Raw genomic sequence first — 18,056 nt, forward strand, 5'->3', positions numbered from 1 at the left:
AAGGGGAGGAGGGGGGACTTAATGATATATCTGTCCACATTATTCCCTGTCAGATACCCACATTTCACCAGTTGAAGCATGATGTACATACTGGCTGTTTAACAATTTATTCATTATGTAGTGCCTGGATGGTGTAGAGAAAGTGATAAATGCAGCATAAGATCTGGGGTTGAAATTTGCAGCCTTTGGTTTATCCTGCTCTTGAACTCTACACAGCTCTTTGTGATGCTCTAATCCCATGTTAATGTGGGCACACAATCACACTAGTAGTAAGTGCAAGAATGGCTTTGACCTTCTCACACTAATGTTTATGAAAATTGCTTTGTGGAGAAGGGAAGGGCATTTTAACTTAAGTGGAAACAGATTTGTGCCTCGAGTTTCTGTCTTTACATAAAGAAACTTGTAAGTGTATTGGTGTTAAGGGAGGGTACAGTTGTATCTTATTCTATTCTATGCACTGTTAATACATTATTATACAAAATGCCATTTGTCTCAGTCTTGTTCACTAGTTAAATGTATGCTTGGTGAGTAGTCATGTGGCAGAAAGCTCTGCATTGCATATCATAGTTTTAATGTACTTTTTTTTTGTCCTTGAGTTTAATTAATGGGGTACCATAACTTCATTTGCACTATCTAGATTCATTATTTCAAAACAATTTCAAAAGCTTTGGTTATTAATTATTTCGAGGCATCCTGCAAAACAAAGGACTCTCTACTTCTTGTTACAGTCAAATCACTTACGTGCATGGTACAGCCACAGCGTAGGAACCTCTTCCCAAAATGAGTGTAGTGTAGCACTTTGAGCCAACTACAAGTTTCTAAAGATAGCAGAAGCAAATCTCTTATTAATAAGGGATAATACCATAAGTTCACCAAATACATTTTAGAGCAGATTCCCTTTTGAAAATATAGGTTGATCATTCAAATGTTTTTGGCTTACCCAAAATACCATTAGACACGGAATACCACTGTGTTCTGCAAAATATAAGGGTGACTTAGACTACAAAAGATCACTGAGTTATAAGTTATAAACTATAGCTGAATCCAAGCTGGTGATAATAGCTTAATGAAAAATATACCTTGTGCATTCTGACATTTAACATCAAGCAACCTGTCTCAGATGGAAAGACATAGATCAAAATTTGTGAAATACTGATTTAAAAGACTCTTTCTTTGTGAAAAAGTTATGATATAGTGATTCAGCCTCTGACATCCCTGGGTGCAATCCTTTCACACATTTGAGAAGTTCGGGATATATTACTTCTAAATATGAATGATTAAATAAATATTTAAGATTTCTGGGGATGAGAAGTTGTGAAAGGGACATAAGCATTATATTGTGTTGTATTGTGTTTATATTGGGGGGTCTGGTGGCCTGTGCCTGCTCTCTGGTGGGTCTGGGGCTCGAGCCCTGCTTAGGGTGCCTTGTGATAGACTGGAATCCCGTCCTGGGTGTGTCCCCTCCCCCTCAAGCCTTGCGCGCTGTGGCACCGGCTCAGGCTCACCCCGACCCTACTCGGGACCAGCGGTTCCACACAGAGTGAGTGAGTGTGTATTCTTTTACTCAATATGTCCTTGGAATCCCACACTGCCACCTGCCGGTGAACTTAAAACCTACAACAAACAGCTACAATTTGCCCAAAAGGTCAAGCTGTCTGAACAGCAGACCCCCCCCCCCCCGGCACTTTGAACTGATTCTGATCCTTATAAGAAAGATAACAGAAAGGAGGAGTTAACCCTGGTACAGTATTTTTTCCATAGGATATCAACCTACTATTTAATATTTATACATTGGTCACTACATATGCATTTCCCTTGCTACGAAACTTCAGGGGATGATATCCCCTCATGAAAGCTCTAGGGCTGTTTGCTGAGACTTGCACAAACATATAGGGTAGATGATGTATCGTACTCTCTTAACCTTGATCCAAAAAGCCTGGTCCTCTTGATGCTTTTATTTCTTAATTCTTTCACCCATAGTTTTATAAAAATTAAAACATTAAGGAGATATTGTCTGTCCAATGTGTATTCCCCCCCCCCCCCATTTCAGTTAAAAATCTTTAAGGAAAAATAACAAGCATCTTCTTGCCTTTTTCAAAGGTATATAGTTTTAAGAACAAGTTATTTCTCATGATGAAAATGTATCAGTGCACAGATACGATATAAAACTGCAATCAACATCTGTCATAAAACACTAAAACGTAACAGATGAAAACCCTCTTCTCTTTGCACTACTTCGAAAACTCAAGATTATACATACAGACACATCACATGAAATAGAGCGGTGGAATTACCTTTTTCCCCTGACAATAAACACCTATTTTGTCAGCAAGACTCAGATTATCAGAAAAATATTTTAGGCAAGGGGGTGCGGTGGCGCAGTGGGTTGAACCACAGTCCTGCTCTCCGGTGGGTCTGGGATTCGAGTCCCGCTTGGGGTGCCTTGCGACGGACTGGTGTCCCGTCCTGGGTGTGTCCCCTCCCCCTCCGGCCTTACGCCCTGAGTTGCCGGGTTGGGCTCCGGTTCCCCGTGACCCCGTATGGGATATGCGGTTCTGAAAATGTGTGTGTGTGTGTGTGTGTGTGTATTTTAGGCAAGTGGTATTGGGAAAGTAAATCTGTATTATATCTGTATGTGACACAACAGCACAGCAAGCAAAGTTTTGGAATGTTCAGATTTAAAACCACAAAACTTCTCATACAGACATATGCACACACTAACTTTGTTAGCTATTTATGTATTTCAGATTTCATTAACCATAGTATCACTGTGCAAGTAATTTCTAAGGTTTATAATTACTATATTTAAGAAGAACCAACAGTGCATTTTTTAGGAGAAAATAAACAAAAGTACGATTTGGAACCTCTGTTACAACTTCATAAAGTTATAAGATGAAGATACACATTTCACCTTTACATTTTTACTTGACCAGTTTATGTGCTTCTTTAAATTAGTTTCTGCTGCCAGTTAGACTGCAAATGCTAACATACTGCTTTTATGGTAGAGTTGTTACTGATGGATGCGGTGCGATAAAATCTGCTTAACCCATCCTTATCCAAACGCCACACTCTAGCCTTGCTCTATTAAAAGCAAAGAATTTACACCATGGTTAATGAAGGGAAGGTATCCATTTTCCATTCTTGTTAAATATTGGATATGTTGCATCTCAAAAGTGACAAATCTACAAAGAACTCGTTTAAACCAGAGAGCATGTAAGGTGTTTTTCCTAACCTTAGTAATTTTCTTCTTATAAATGTCTCCTCCTTTACACCATCTCAATCAGAATTAACATTGAAACCTGCCTCTCTTCCCACAAAGCTGCAAAAGATCAGTCGTTGGGGAAAAGTGTCCCCAAAGACACCAAAAACATCACGAGACAGACTGAAGATTGTGGGGCATTTCCCATCACTGACAGCTCTAATCATTGGGAAACAAGGTGAAAGGTGGACTAAGATAGTTCAGACGCTTGTGTTGTCTTTTTCAGCCATGACTAGATTGCACGTTACAAGAGGTATGAACATCTGCAGAGTTTCTTTACATTTCTTTCAGTTCATAATATTCCACAAAAAAGAAATTAAACACAGCACCATTCCACCACTCTGATTTCTGTTACAAGCACACAGAAAAGTCAACTGATATTAATATTCCACCATCCACTTAGTTGGTCGAAAATTAAGTCCTGACAAACAGATGCTCTGCAGCTTGTGGGTTTTGTGCAAATGCGGATTACAACTGGTGCCCACAATGAGGTACCTGCACGGCTCTCAAACTTCTGTCTTTGATGTAAACGGTTCTTCAACGTGTCCTGAGGAGGCGCAGATGGACTCCCGCCGCTCAGTGTTCTGCATAGTGCCCACCAGGTCATGCTGCAGAGGACATTGCTTCCTCAGTCAGCAGGAAGTTCCAATCCTGGCACAAGTTCAAAATCAGAGGGCGGCAGGAGTCGAAGATTCGAAGCGGGCCGCCGCAGATGGTGCAGGTTCCTCTAGCGGTCGAAAGACGAGGAACACAGAGGAAGGACGGGGAAAGAGGTAAATCCAGCTCCAGCAAAGCTAAAAGAAAGGTAGAAGTGGAGTGAATAAAAATGTATAGAACAAAATCTGTGTAACTATTCATAGTACAAGTACTTAAGCCTTCATTGTTTAGAATATACTTTAAGCTTTAGCATGACACATTTACTTTTGTTGAAAACCATGCAATATATTCATTTAAAATGAAAACTAAACGGTGCAATGAGGCAATCAAATGAGAACAGGTCAAGCGTTTAACTTAGGAAATCAGGCCACATACGTTTCCATTATTTAATTTAGCTGACACTTTTCTCCAAAGTAGCTTATAATGTTAAGCTACTTACAATTATTTCCTAATTTATACAGCTGGGTCATTTTTACTGAAGCAATTTTAAGGCAAGTACCTTGCTCAAGGGTATTTACAGCTGGAGGTGAGAACCTGTGACCTTTGGGTCCAGAGGCAGCAGCTCTAATCACTACACTACTGGCTGTGAAATATTTAACACAGCTGTACGATGGGCCTCACAATAAGAACAACCTGTGTAGTACTTTTGAATTTCAGGCTGCATTACTGACCTGGAGCGAGTATCCTGTGCATCTGAGAGTAGACATGGAGTTAGTGGTCGAGGTCCTCTAGCAGTTGCACTGCGGCCTGGTCTGCGCAGCAGCACTGCGAGGCTGTCGAAGCTGCCGCAGGGAGGTGTCTCCATACTGGATGCCCGAACCCATCCGCTCAGGATCCAGTTCTCCTGTAGCAGACGCGGGATAAACCAATGATCACACTGCGACAAAGACGAGCACGAGAGCAAGCGCACGGTACGATTACTAACCCGACTCAATCTTATTGAGGATTGTGCGGGCACACTTGAGGAAAGCCTCCTCCACATTCTCCCCAGTCAATGCGCTCGTCTCCAGGAACATGAGCTCTGGAAATTCAGCAGAAAATAATTAAAATACTGCTAGAGTTGTGTAGTCAGATTTTAAACGAGAGTTTCGTGACTGGGGGGGGGGGCTGACAAAGCACAAATACGTCCAATGAAAAGTGACATGAAAGCAGACTAATAAGAAAATACATCGTTGAACAGGACAAAGTTTAACTGAATTTATACAATGAGGTGAAGCAGAAAATGCGATATAACAATTCACACTGGCAGGTGCCTGGAGAGTAATGATAGGCTTAGTGAAAAGAGAATTTCAAGTATCACTATGAGCAGCCTGAAGTGTTTACAACGTGTTTGTGAGAAGAAGACTGTTGGTGAACACTTTACCTGTCCTGTAAAAGACTAAATTGGAATCACTGCAGCATCACTTCTTACCCAGAGACTAAATGTTTCTTATGTTTAGAAATAGTGGCTCTCAAAGTATAGTGAAGTATGATGGCATTCCAAGACTAGGAAATGTCACTTTATCAGTCTTCACCCCTGAGTGGAGGAATGAACTCCCTCTGTCCATCAGACAGACCTGCAGAATCCCTCCCAACTTTCAAAGAGCATCTCAGGAATCCTCTCTTTTGCACCACCACCCCCAACTCCTGACAGCTTCATAAGTCAGATAAAAAGTGAAAGATGGTGAGGGACTTTTTTTTTTTTCTATATTCATATGAAAATTCATAGACTGAATCACTATGCTGAATATATACTGTGTGTAACTCCTTGATATATGTTGTGGCATGGAGTTGAATGCTGCTTTGAAGAAAGGCATCTGCCAAATGCATAAATGGAAACAATGTTTGCATTATACATTTATGAAATACTTTAAGGATATAAAAATTTTAATAGCATTTTCAAAAGTTGATTGCTGCATTCAGATGGTGTTTTGAGATGGGAGGGACATGCAAATCTTTTCTGTCCACAGAAGGTATCCATTGCCTGCTTTGTAAAGTACAAACTTCCCTGGTATAATGAAGGCTTCGTTTATTAAAATTCAGAGTTATATGGAACAGACCAAATGGGTCTTATGACAGCAGGTTACCGTTCTCTTGAGCAAAGCGCGACGCCTCCAGAAACGTCACTTCCCGGTCAGCATCTAGGTCCTTCTTATTTCCACAGAGAATGATGATGATGTTGGGGCTTGCAAGTGTTCTTGCGTCTGTTAACCAGTTTGTGAGGGAATTGTATGTTTCCCGACTGTAGAAAAAGAGAAACCTCAAGTATGCAGCACTTTGTGGAAGAGACCCTTCAACATTCAAAAGCAGGAATAGCCCCACTTTTTATTCCTCTAGGGGGTTACGGTATATATCCTGCTTTTGCAGTTCAAGGAGGAAGGAAACTTCTTGCAGAGCAGTGAAGTCCTTGAGCGTGCTCACATTAAAAGAGGTACACAGCAACCTACAGGTCATATTTTTGGATCAAATTCTGCAAGCATTCAACTTAAAAGGTATGTCAAGTTATATGATGTGAAGTGCTGAAACTGCCACTTTCAATATTACTCAAAAAAGAGCTCAGTAAAATATTTATTTCCAGCTGTCCTTTCAAAGCATAAGACTACATCAAGATGCTGATAGTGCTCTGGTTCTTAATGTCTCGTTTCTAACTTTGATTTAATTCTGTGTGTATTTGCACACTTCCAAGACACAGTCGCTGCTCGAGCTGTCCCCTAGTGTATGGATACGCAGCTGAGTCACAATTCCTTGACGTCTTACCTTGTAATGTCATAGACTAGCAAAGCTCCAGCTGCTCCGCGATAGTAACTGCGAGTCACAGATCTGGAATGCAAAGGCAAGAGAACGGCAGGTTGGCTTGAAATCAGTTCATCATAATTAATTAATGAATTTATTATCAACTGCTGTGGGTCTGTTATCAACTTTTCACAGTCATATAATGTGTCAGATTAGATACCTCAAATGACTAGACAAAGAGACCAAGAGCAGGTAACTACCTGAAGCGCTCCTGTCCAGCAGTGTCCCAGATCTGCAGCTTCACCGTCTTCCCCCCAACGTTCACCACCCGTGAGCCAAACTCTACTCCAATAGTGTGATTGGAGTCCTGTTTAACTAATGAGAAGATAGAGGAGACCCTTACGACACCACCTCTTAATTTCAAGCGGACACCCTGTAGGCAGCTTAGTTGGATCCAGCTGAGAGCAATTCAATTTCAAGTAACCCCAATCAGCATACAGATACTTCATGGTTCTTAAGGCACTGAGACTCCACTGATTTTATACTCCTTGATTTAATGATAGTACTGAAAACTTCAGAAACAGACTTTTCTTGAAAAGGTTTGCTATAAAACATATGTAATACACACACACACACACACACACCACCTGTATTGTATGTACGTAACAATATGGTTTCAACATAATTATACAAGTGGATCTCTGGCTAGATAAATTTACTTTTGCTCATTTACTCATTTTGCTGATGCTTTTCTCCAAAGCAACTTGATTATTTACATATCTGGGTAATTTTATGATAAATACATTGCTCAAGGGTACTACAGCTGAAGATGAGACTCAAACCTGCAACGCATTTTTGTGTGCACCATGTATGTTTTTCTGGGCTTGCTGAGAACAAGGTGAAAGACAACTCATCTGCCCATCTGACTTTTTCCACAGTGCGGTACACTGTTCCTTGTGTTCTGTGCAGCACAAGAGTACATTTTTAGGTGTAATAAAGGGTTTATGTAAAGTTTATGTGTAAGTATCCTATTCTGTAATTCTCAGCTGCTCTTCACAGAACTTCCTGTCCCCACCCTAGTCTGATGTTTGCAGTCAAATGATTCAGTTGTTTCGAGTGTGTGTGTGTGTGTGTGTGTGTGATTTCATAAAACTAACCCTAAATGACGATGTGTTTCCTGCCAATTTCCTTGACAACAGCCCCTTGGTTACCGTTCCTCATGATACATCAGCAAGCTGAACAGTGTTCATCACTGTAGCTCCAGCCAAATTGTGTCCCTAAAAATCAGTCCAATCTCAAGATCAATGAAAGCTGTTCAAGCCATATTAGCCAAAATAATAAGCAACTGCATCTTCTCAGTATTTTTATACTAGACTTTACCATAAGCAGAGGGGGATTTTAATTGCTGAAATATGTAAAATATGTGGAAGACCCTGTAGTGGTATAACGGTAATGCAACTCAAACAATTTCTAATTAATATTTTCTATCATATTTTAAATTCTCCTTTCAACTGGCCTGATAGCTTGGTAAAGCAAAACTTTAAGACAAAAATGATGGGCGTACCATCAAGCTGACCCTGACTAATAGCGACCACTGTCATAATTTGCAAAGCAAGGGAGGAACAGAAGTGGTCCGCCAGCACGTTCTTTCTTCTCTGCATGTCAGAGGTGCGAACAGAGGGAAAAACCAACTTCACAAACTCTGAACAGAACTCAAACCGAAACCCACCGAGAAGCTCTGAAGCACCAACTTAACCTTATGTCACCATGTCCCCAAGAGCAGACTACAGAATCTATACTTTGGCCATTACATTATTACTGGCTGTTACGTTGTAATATACACCTCTTATTTTCACCCCCTTTTAATTTTCCGTATTTAAGATCAACAAAATGAATGCACAAAGCGACACGAGATGGCTCGTGTCGGCCAGTACATGTCATCTAGTGTCATTTCAGAGATTATCATGCAAAAAAGAGGAAATGCTTACACTTATTTTCAATGAACTGGTGAAGTAGACAGGATTTCCCTGTCCCTGCGCTGCCAATCACCAGGAACTTGAACAGGAAATCTATCAGGGAGACAAAGAGTGAAGGTCAGTAATACACATGACATTCAGAGCTTCATGTGTTGCTAAGGTATATGATTATCAAAGTCATGCTTATTTTGAGCAGGATACATGACTATCGTGCAAGACAGACTCGTATCCCGAAGTGCGCTAGGAAAGGTCCTTGGTACAGTCCTGTTGTTGTAGCCAAGATAAATTGTTCTTGGAAATACATGGCTATAAAAACATAAAAAGGTTAGATGGTAAGTTCAAGCTTCAATAAGAATATTAAGTAACAATATAAGTAAAAACAATAATGCAAATTGTAGCAATAACCCACTTTGTAACAGTAACTGATGATTTGTTCAGCACTGTCCCGTCTCACACAGTCTGACTCTCGAGGCTTGACTAATGGGTTAGTTCTGCGTAAACATGACGACTCTGGCCATGTAGGCACAAGTGCTCTGTTGCACTTTATTCCATCACTGACAGGCACAACTGGAAGCCTAAAGAACGCCTAGACAACACCGCTCTCCTTCACGGCGGCGGCGTCATTTGCCACGGTCCGGACACCGTGGTCACAGTTACAACGAGCACAACCGAGGAGAGAAAAAGCAGAAAACGACGTGACGCAAGTGCAGAAAGTACTTTGCGTGGGATTTTAAATACTCTGAAGACCGAAGAAGCTAGAGGGGCAGATGGAAATCCAGCGAATTTCCCAAAAAAGGACATGAGAAGATGACACAAGGGGGTGAGGACTTCTGTCGTTTGAGAGCAGGGAAGAGGCTGCTTGCCCCACACATGACCCAGGGCTGACCCTCTCACTAGCCAGTTAGCGTGGGGTCCAATGGTGGTCATTGTGCTCAGACTGCAGCTGCAGCTCCATTTGCATGCATGCGTGGGGCCAGGAGCTGCTGAGGGAGAAGAGGGAACAATGGGGTATTTTGGAGCGGAGTCAGACTCACTGCGGTCTGGGTTAAGTCTTAAAGGCAACACAGGACGGCGCTCGATACACAAGCAGCACGGATACAGAGCCGCAGCTTGCAAAACCAAACTGATACTTTTGCCACTATCATTCCAGCTACAAATATTCCCACACAAAAAAATGAACAGCTCAAAAGAGGAGTCATAAGTGCCTAGAATTTGCTAAATACAAATATGAGAAAAATAAACGGAAAAAATATATATATTAAAAAAAAAAAATACAGTGACCTATTTATTCACCGTTTATTAGAAAGCAGTCAGTTCATTTAACAATACAGTCATATAGAAAAGGTGGGTGTGGTGGCGCAGCGGGTTTGGCCCGTGCCTGCTTTCAGCTGGTGCTGGGGTTCGAGTCCCGCTCGGGGTGCCTTGCGACGGACTGGCGTCCTGTCCTGGGTGTTACACCCCGCCCCCAACCTTGCGCCCCGTGGCAATGGGTTAGGTTCCAGCTCGCCATGACCCTACTCAGGGCAAGCGGTTTCAGTCAATGTGTGAGTAATACGGAAAAGAAAGTACACCCTCTTTCAATTCTATGGTTTTATATATCACGGCATGACAAAAAAAGAATATTGTCCTTACCAGGTCCTAAAATTAGGTGTATCTAGCATAATATAACATAGAAACTAATATAAAATCTAAACCTAACATTACAGATTTCACTATGTCATTATTCAATAAAAAATAAGCTAACATGTAAAAGCCATGTGTGGAAAAAGGAAGTACACGCCATGATTCAGTAGGTGGTAGAACCACCTTTAGTGGCAATAAATTAACATAATTGTTTTCTGCAGGAGTTTATCAGTGGCTCACATTGTTCTGGAAGAATTTTGTCCCACTTTTCACAACATTGCTTCAGTTCATTGATGCTTCAGGCCATTTGTTTATGCACAGCTCTCTTAAGGTCACAGTATCTCAATGGGTTTAGATATGGACTCTGACTTGGCCATGCCCATGCCAACACCTCAAGTAACTTTTTTCTTTTTCAGCCACTCACTCGTACATTTGCTGGTGTGCTTGGAATCATTGTGCTGTAGCACGTCCTAATTTCTGCCAAGCTTTAGCTGTTGGACAGAAGACCTCACTTTGATCTTTACAATACTTTGGTATAAAGAAAAGTTCATAGTGGATTCAATGACAAGGTCCCCAGGTCCTGGAGCTGCAAAACAAGTCCAGATCATCACCCCTCCATCATTGTTCTTGATATGTTTGTGGTGAAAACTCTGCATTTGGTTTTCATCAAACATGGCATTGTACATTATGTGCAAACATCTCCACTTTGATCTCAACTGTCCAGTCTGTGTTCCAGATGTGGTTGTGGTTGGTTCAGATGCAACTTCGAAAAGCTGAGATTTAGCTGATGCTTAGCAGATAAGATACCTACAATTATTTACACAGCTGGGTTATTTTACAGCAGCAATTTTAGGGTAAGTATCTTACTCAGGGGTACTACAGCCAAAGGCAGGGATGGAACCTGCAACCTTTAGGTCCAAAGGCAGCAGCTCTAACCACTACGCAACCAGATGTCCTAAACTGTGATGGCATGTTCTTTTTGGAGAGGAAGGCCTTTCTCCTGGCTAATTCTCCAAGAAAGCCATGCTTCATCCATCTTTTTATGGCTGTACTATCATGAACTTCAACATTCATCATGTTAACTGAGGACTATAGATTCCCAAATGTAGCTCCTGGGTGTTTTGTCATTTCTCTGAGAAATACACACTGACCTCGAGGTGACTTTGCTGGTACACCCACTTCAGGGAAGACTGGCCTTCCCAAAATGCGCTCCAATCATTCTGGTGCAAGTACTATGTTCCAGACTATTAAACTCGGTTACTTAAGTCATTGTGACAAGCCAAGTTCCTTCAGGGAGCAAGACTGAGAACAAACTTGTGGTTTTATTTGTGGTATTTACAAAAATGGTGACTGGTAAGGGATAAGAGCAAGGGACACAGAGAAGGTCTGAGAAGATGATTCTCTCTGGTCCTCCTCCTGCCCGGCAAGGTTTACAGGCCCTAATCATATAAAGAACTTTAATAACTATGAAAAGCTATGGATGGAAGCATCATGAAGTCGGGTTTGAGTCATAGGGACCACTTGTGTCCCAAAGGCAAGGTAGCAATAGAAGTGGTTTGCCAGGGCCTTCTTCCATGTATGTCTGGGGGGGGTACACACACAGGGAGAAACATGCAAACTCCACACACCCTGAGCTGGAATAGAACCCCATGCCAACCAGCTAAATCCGCTGCGGCTGCTGTGTATACCAATACATTTGCATATAAAAAGCCTTAATCTCACAATAAACCCAAGGTCATTTAGCATCAAACATTTCTTTTCAATGCTACACAGCTCTTCTAACAGCACAGCGCCCACGTGCTTTGCAGAGTGACCCGGATTCGACAAACAGAAACTGATAATCAGTTAATGAATAAAAACAACTGTGAAATACAAGACAAATATTACAAAGTATGGGGTGTGGCCATTGTTGTGTATAAAAATACCTTTTGAGTTCTTCATTCATTGTATGTGACATTTTTTCCCCAGTGAGGAAAAAAAATGTTAATTTGACCACTTCAAAATGGGAGTTTGCATAACGGCGTGATTTCACAGAAAGAACGAACCCAGTTATCTGAGGGATGGGTGTACTTGCACCGAACTGCTCCAGTAAAATACTCTTATACTGCTGTATAAATGGGTAAAAAAAACAGCTTCTTACTAACAGTGAAACCTGCCTTAGTCAAAGGTGTAAGCTATACAAAGAAGAATAATTTAAATACAAAACTGGTAGTGCTGAAGTGTATTGAGCCTGGTGAGAAACAAAGTCGTGACAACTATAACTGATCATACAAAAACCACGGAACTCACTTCTCACCCATTTATTTTCTAACATGTTACTCTGACCACGGAGCAAGTGCGGCAGGTTTACATTACATTTACATTTATTTATTTAGCAGACGCTCTTCTCCAAAGCGACTTCCAATGAACTCTGTATAGTGTTATCCCACACACCTTATTCACCACGGTAACTTACACTGCTAGGTACACTACTTACAATGGGTCACTCATCCATACATCAGTGGAACACACTCACTCTGTCATTCACACACTAGGGGGGGAACCTGAAAAGCATGTCTTTGGAGTGTGGGCAGAAACCAGAGCAGCCGGAGGAAACCCACGCGGACACGGGGAGAACATGCGAACTCCACACAGACTGAGCGGGGATCGAACCCACCACCTCTTGCACCACCCAGGTGCTGTGAGAGAGCAGCACTACTCGCTGTGCCACCGTGCCAGGCCTGTGCCCGCTGTGCGGTGGATCCAGGGTTCGAGTCCTGCTTGGGGTGCCTTGCAATGGACTTGCGTCCCATCCTGGGTGCGTCCCCTCCTGGGTGTGTCCCCTCCCCCCCTCGGCCTTGAGCCCCGTGATTCTGGGTTAGGCTCCGGCTCGCCGCGACCCCCCTCGGGACAAGCGGCCGTAGACAATGCAAAGCAATACTCTAACCGTATTATCTACACCAGCAGTTCCCTCCGTTAATATTTCTGGTTTCCATTTTGAGATTTAATTCAATGTGTGTGTGCTACACACAAACGATCCTTAAGCAACTGTCAAATCGGATGCTGAAATGTGTCTGGTACTGTTCACAAGTTTACTGCGACAACTGGTACGTTTTTAGGTACCTTCCAAAAAGGATGTTTTGGGTGGCTAAGAAAAGATATATAAATAAACAAAATCAAGGAAACACACTGATCACTTATGGCTGAAATGTCACGAATGATCATAGATTTTGTTGCACTGCAACTGAACCGCTACTGCCTAGGAGGCCCGCAACTGCACGCCTCCGCTGCGCGCGACCTCAGACACATGGATCACGGACACGGGGCTCGCGAACCTTCCGGAAGTCCGAGGGGGGCACGCGCCCGCCGCACTGCACGCGGAAGTGTGCCGAAGTGGAACCGACGCTTGCCATTACTCAGTAGCTACGCGTCGCGCGCTATAATATATTCCATCCGCAATTTCTTTTTTGAATAATTTCAACTTTCTCCTAATTAAATGCGGCAGATTACTGACCGGTTAAATTTAGCAAAATATGCGCATATTATTTCTAGTATTTCGTAACATCATCATCGACGTCCCGTCCACTCTCCACAGCAGCTGTTAAAATTCGCATCACGTTGCGGACACGCCTTGACTGACTACTGACAACCGCGTACTAATAAAACTATTGCCAGTAATAATATATTTTGATGTTTCTTACATTTCTGTAAATATATCTTGAACCGGCTGTTGTTGATTTTTAGGTGGTTTTTTTTTTTTTTTTTTTGAGTTTGTTAGTAGTTGATTCACATACCGTAGGTTTCTGACATGTCGTTCGTCCGGTCCGAAAGGCTGACTTGTGGTCTTGCACACCAAGTTCTTCTCGTTGACGGTTAGTTTTTGAAAGTACAACAGGTTAACAGTTCCGCTTTCCAGTTATTTTTTTACATTAAAATAATAAGTTAACGTGGCTTCTCCGCCACACCACTTCCGACATAAAAGAACGTAACTAAAACGTGGTGACGTCACGACGCACAGTGTTTACGTCGCTCAAATTGCGCTTCTTTAACGACGGAGTGAAGGGTAGTAGTTTCGCTTTCAATATTGACCAGTTTGATGATTTAATACAGTATTGTCTCAGGAAGTGGTTCTTACCCGGGGGTGAGGGGCCTCCCAGGGAGTTTATCGGAATTGCTTTCTCTCGGTGGAAAAAAATTCTAGTTTAGAATTCTTTATTAACAAATCATTTAATTTACTCATTGCTTGTAACTTGTTTAATGAGATAATATGTCTACATACATAGTAGCTAAATGAATACCATTTTGATCTTAATTATGTTTTGATTGGTTCTTTCATTAACTTGGTTGAGGTGGGGTGTTGACTTGTGAATCCCTGATCTTAGGATCTGCTATATACTTGCACACCGAGTGTATGCGTAGGTGCAGGTAACGACTGGATCATGAAAGTAAAACATCTTGTGTGACAAGAATAGAAGGTAACTGCGAAAATAAAGCCTTAAAGTTAAAGGCTGCTAAACGTGTGAGAGACAGAGACATCTAATACATGTACTGTGCGTTTATTCTTATTCTGCTGAGCTTTGGAATATACAAATATTTCCTTTTTATGCAATGTGCTGACTGGTTATTCTGTAACTATTTATTTCAAACGAGTCCGGACTTGAGCGCAGTGTGCAGACATTGCACACCACCGCCAGGGGGAGCGCTACAGTAGCGCTTACTGCGTGTCCTTTTTGTCTCTTCTACTGAAGTACACATGGTTCCCGTTTTGTGAACGAGAGCTGCTCCATTAGTCGACAAGTGCCATAGTGGGGTGCCTTTTTTTTATATTTATTTATTTAACAGACACTTTTCTCCAAAGCGACTTACAATGGATGCTATGTAGTGTTATCAGCCCACACACCTTATTCACTGCGGTGACTTACACTGCTAGATAACAACTTACACTGGGTTACTCATCCATACATCACTGGATCACATTCTCTCTGTCACTCACACACTATAGGGGAACCCGAACAGCATGTCTTTGGACTGTGGGAGGAAACCAGAGCACTCGGGGAGAACATGCAAACTCCACACAGACTGAGTGGGGATCAAACCCATGTCCTCTCGCACCACCCAGGCACTGTGAGACAGCAGCACTAGTCCGTGGTGTGCAGTGTGACACAGAGTGTGCAAGGGGTGTCTCACCAGTTTCCTGTGGGTAACGTGGTGATCGCTAACAGCGTCTGCGCCTCTGTCTCCTGCTGTGAAACACTTGTTTTCACTCAGCAGAACAGCTGTTCATCACGAATAAGCGTATTAAATGCAAACAAAGCACTGTAGCATATGCGGCGTGTGAGCCTGAGTGTGGTGATGGACACAAAGATGTGGGAATCTGTCACTGGTGTCCCCAAGAAAGGTAGCGCAACACACCTGAAATCATTACTGCCCTGTAGCTCTCACTTGACAGGTCCTGAAAGCCATTGAAAGGCCATCCAAGCTCACCTTAAACCCAGGACCACACACATAAAGGCCTGTCAGTTTTTACATTAAAGAATTAAAATCAAGGCATTTTATATGGTAAAGCCCTCAAGCCTTGGGCATATATTTTCTGCATCATTGCAGACATACTTATTTTGTCCCCTGTTAAGTGAAGCTTTTCTCCAAAGCAACTTACAACTATTTCCCCATTTACACAGCTGGGTGATTTCACTGGAGTAATTTAGGGTAAGTGCCTTGCTCAAGGGCAATATAGCAGGGGTGTTTCAAATCAGCAACCTTCAGACCCAAAGGCAGTAGCTCTAACCTCTAAATTATCAGCTCCCCATGCTTTGGGCTTAAAGCAACACGAGAAACATCTAGATATATAAATATTTAGAAATGAAGAAACGTGCCACTTTGCGGAATTGTACCTTCACTGAATACAGGTAGAACACGGACAAAACAGCCAGCATCGACTTGGATGATTAATCACAATCGTATCTGCTGAGAAATGTCACAGATTACTTCAAAATGCTAGAAGCTGTAGATGTACTTGGTTTTACTCTGTGACATAAATGTCAATGAAGAATGACACACTACTTGAACGACAGCGCTCTTATTATAGTTACGGGCTCTTATCATGAGGTTCGTCACCTGCTGGACAAATAGCGCAACTGCGTCTCTATTGATGTTATGCTCCCCGCATACAGTACATGAATATGTAGCAGCATATTATCATATTCAACAATTGGCACATCACCATCTTTATTATTGGTACTCTATAGTTAGTCTGTGGTACTGCATACTACAGTCGTGACAAGTTATTGTCTATTTGGCGAGCAAACGCTATTAGTACAGGTACACACACACAGGTTAAAACCGCTTGGCTCAAGCAGGGTCATGGCGAGCCAGAGCCTAACCCGGCAACACAGGGCGCAAGGCTGGAGGGGGAGGGGACACACCCAGGACAGGACGCCAGTCCATCGCAAGGCACCCCAAGCAGGACTCGAACCCCAACCCTGCCAGAGAGCAGGCCCCAGACAAACCCACTATTAGTAATTGTTTTCAATTATTTATACACAGGCACACTTGATTTACAGTTATTCCAGGGAGTGACACAATTAGCAGCATATTAACAGAACAGTTTGATCTTACATGTATTTTCTTTCTCTTCCAGTATGAGTAAATACATACACCACACTGAGCTGTCTAGACTGGAGAGACTAAAGAGACTGGGGGCGGGGGGAGTAACTGCAGCCCTCTGAGATCGGAGGCAACAGACTGAGAAACACAGGAGCTGGAATGTGTTTCTGTGGAAGGAGCATTCTGACATCATGGATAATATCAACTTAAAGTAACAAAAAAAAATTTATAAGAATGTATCATTAAAATTCAAACTGCTTTAAGATTTTACCGTTTGCAGTTTGTATGGAATTATCACACAAGTAGTATGTTCACATGTATGGATTCCAGTGTCAGGACACCCTAAGGCTGTAATCACACACACGTTGTCTGAACTGCTTGTCCCATACGGGGTCACGGGGAGCCAGAGCCTAATCTGGCAATGCAGGGCATAACGGAAGGGGACACACCCAGGATGGGACACCAGTCCATCACAAGGTACCCCAAGCAGGACTCGAACCCCAGACCCACAGGAGAGCAGGACCTGGTCCAACCCATTGCGCCACTCATGGCAGTACAGCTCCTGAGCTTTGAGTCCAGGAGCGGGTTCATGTTTGTATGGGTGCTCCACTTTTCTCCCACAATCCGAAGGTGTGCGTTTCTGGTGGACTGATGACACTAAATTACACATAGTGAGCGTATGTGTCAGCGCATGAGTGTGAGAGATTGCCTTCTGATGGACTGGTGTCCCGTCCGGAGTGCACCCTGAGTCACACGCTATGTTTCTGCGATTGACTCCAGAGCACCATGGCCCTGCACTGGATAAGCAGTTGATGAAAATGGAAATAAATCTATATATTTTTAAAGATATTACGGAAACTAGGCTAAAGTAGATTTTCACAGGTATTTAACAAATGGAATTCTTTGTGATCTTTACTAGGTCTAAGCCAGGGCCTGGGATAAGCCCTGATCAACATAGTTTGTACTCCAGACAACCAGGTAATTAATTAATAATCCTTTGAATAAAAGAGGTGCATATGCATACAGTTGATTTCATAAAAAATCCAATGCGGTCATGAGTTAAAAAAAAAAAACATACATTTGCAACCACACACATTTCCAGAACCGCTTGTCCCATACAGGGTCGCAGGGAACCGGAGCCTACCCGGCGACACAGGGCGTGAGGCCGGAGGGGGAGGGGACACACCCAGGACGGGACGCCAGTCTATCGCAAGGTACCCCCAGCAGGACTCGAACCCCAGACCCAC

At 42.6% G+C, this 18,056-nt stretch overlaps 1 protein-coding gene across 1 annotated transcript; it reads right to left on the bottom strand.

Moving 5' to 3' along the window:
- Window positions 1-2,578: 2,578 nt before the first annotated feature.
- LOC108934061 (ras-related protein Rab-4B) lies at window positions 2,579-14,205 on the bottom strand. Its single transcript, XM_018751550.2, has 8 exons — window positions 14,001-14,205; window positions 8,617-8,697; window positions 6,889-7,003; window positions 6,653-6,715; window positions 5,983-6,137; window positions 4,842-4,937; window positions 4,588-4,760; window positions 2,579-4,053 (listed from the first exon to the last, which is right to left on the bottom strand). The coding sequence occupies exons 1-7, from the start codon at window positions 14,014-14,016 to the stop codon at window positions 4,645-4,647; spliced, it is 642 nt and encodes a 213-aa protein (XP_018607066.1). The 5' UTR covers window positions 14,017-14,205; the 3' UTR covers window positions 2,579-4,053; window positions 4,588-4,644.
- Window positions 14,206-18,056: the final 3,851 nt, after the last annotated feature.

The sequence above is a fragment of the Scleropages formosus genome, chromosome 4 (assembly GCF_900964775.1).
Source record: "Scleropages formosus chromosome 4, fSclFor1.1, whole genome shotgun sequence".
NCBI classification, from domain to species: domain Eukaryota; kingdom Metazoa; phylum Chordata; class Actinopteri; order Osteoglossiformes; family Osteoglossidae; genus Scleropages; species Scleropages formosus.

Bases quoted from the DNA above. Each gene is read 5' to 3' on its own strand.
- LOC108934061 (XM_018751550.2), bottom strand. The intron at 7,004-8,616 runs GTAAGCATTTCC...TCTTCTCATTAG, and splicing joins CCAGTTCATTGAAAATAAGT to TTAAACAGGACTCCAATCAC. The intron at 4,938-5,982 runs GTAACCTGCTGT...CTGAATTTCCAG, and splicing joins GCGCTTTGCTCAAGAGAACG to AGCTCATGTTCCTGGAGACG.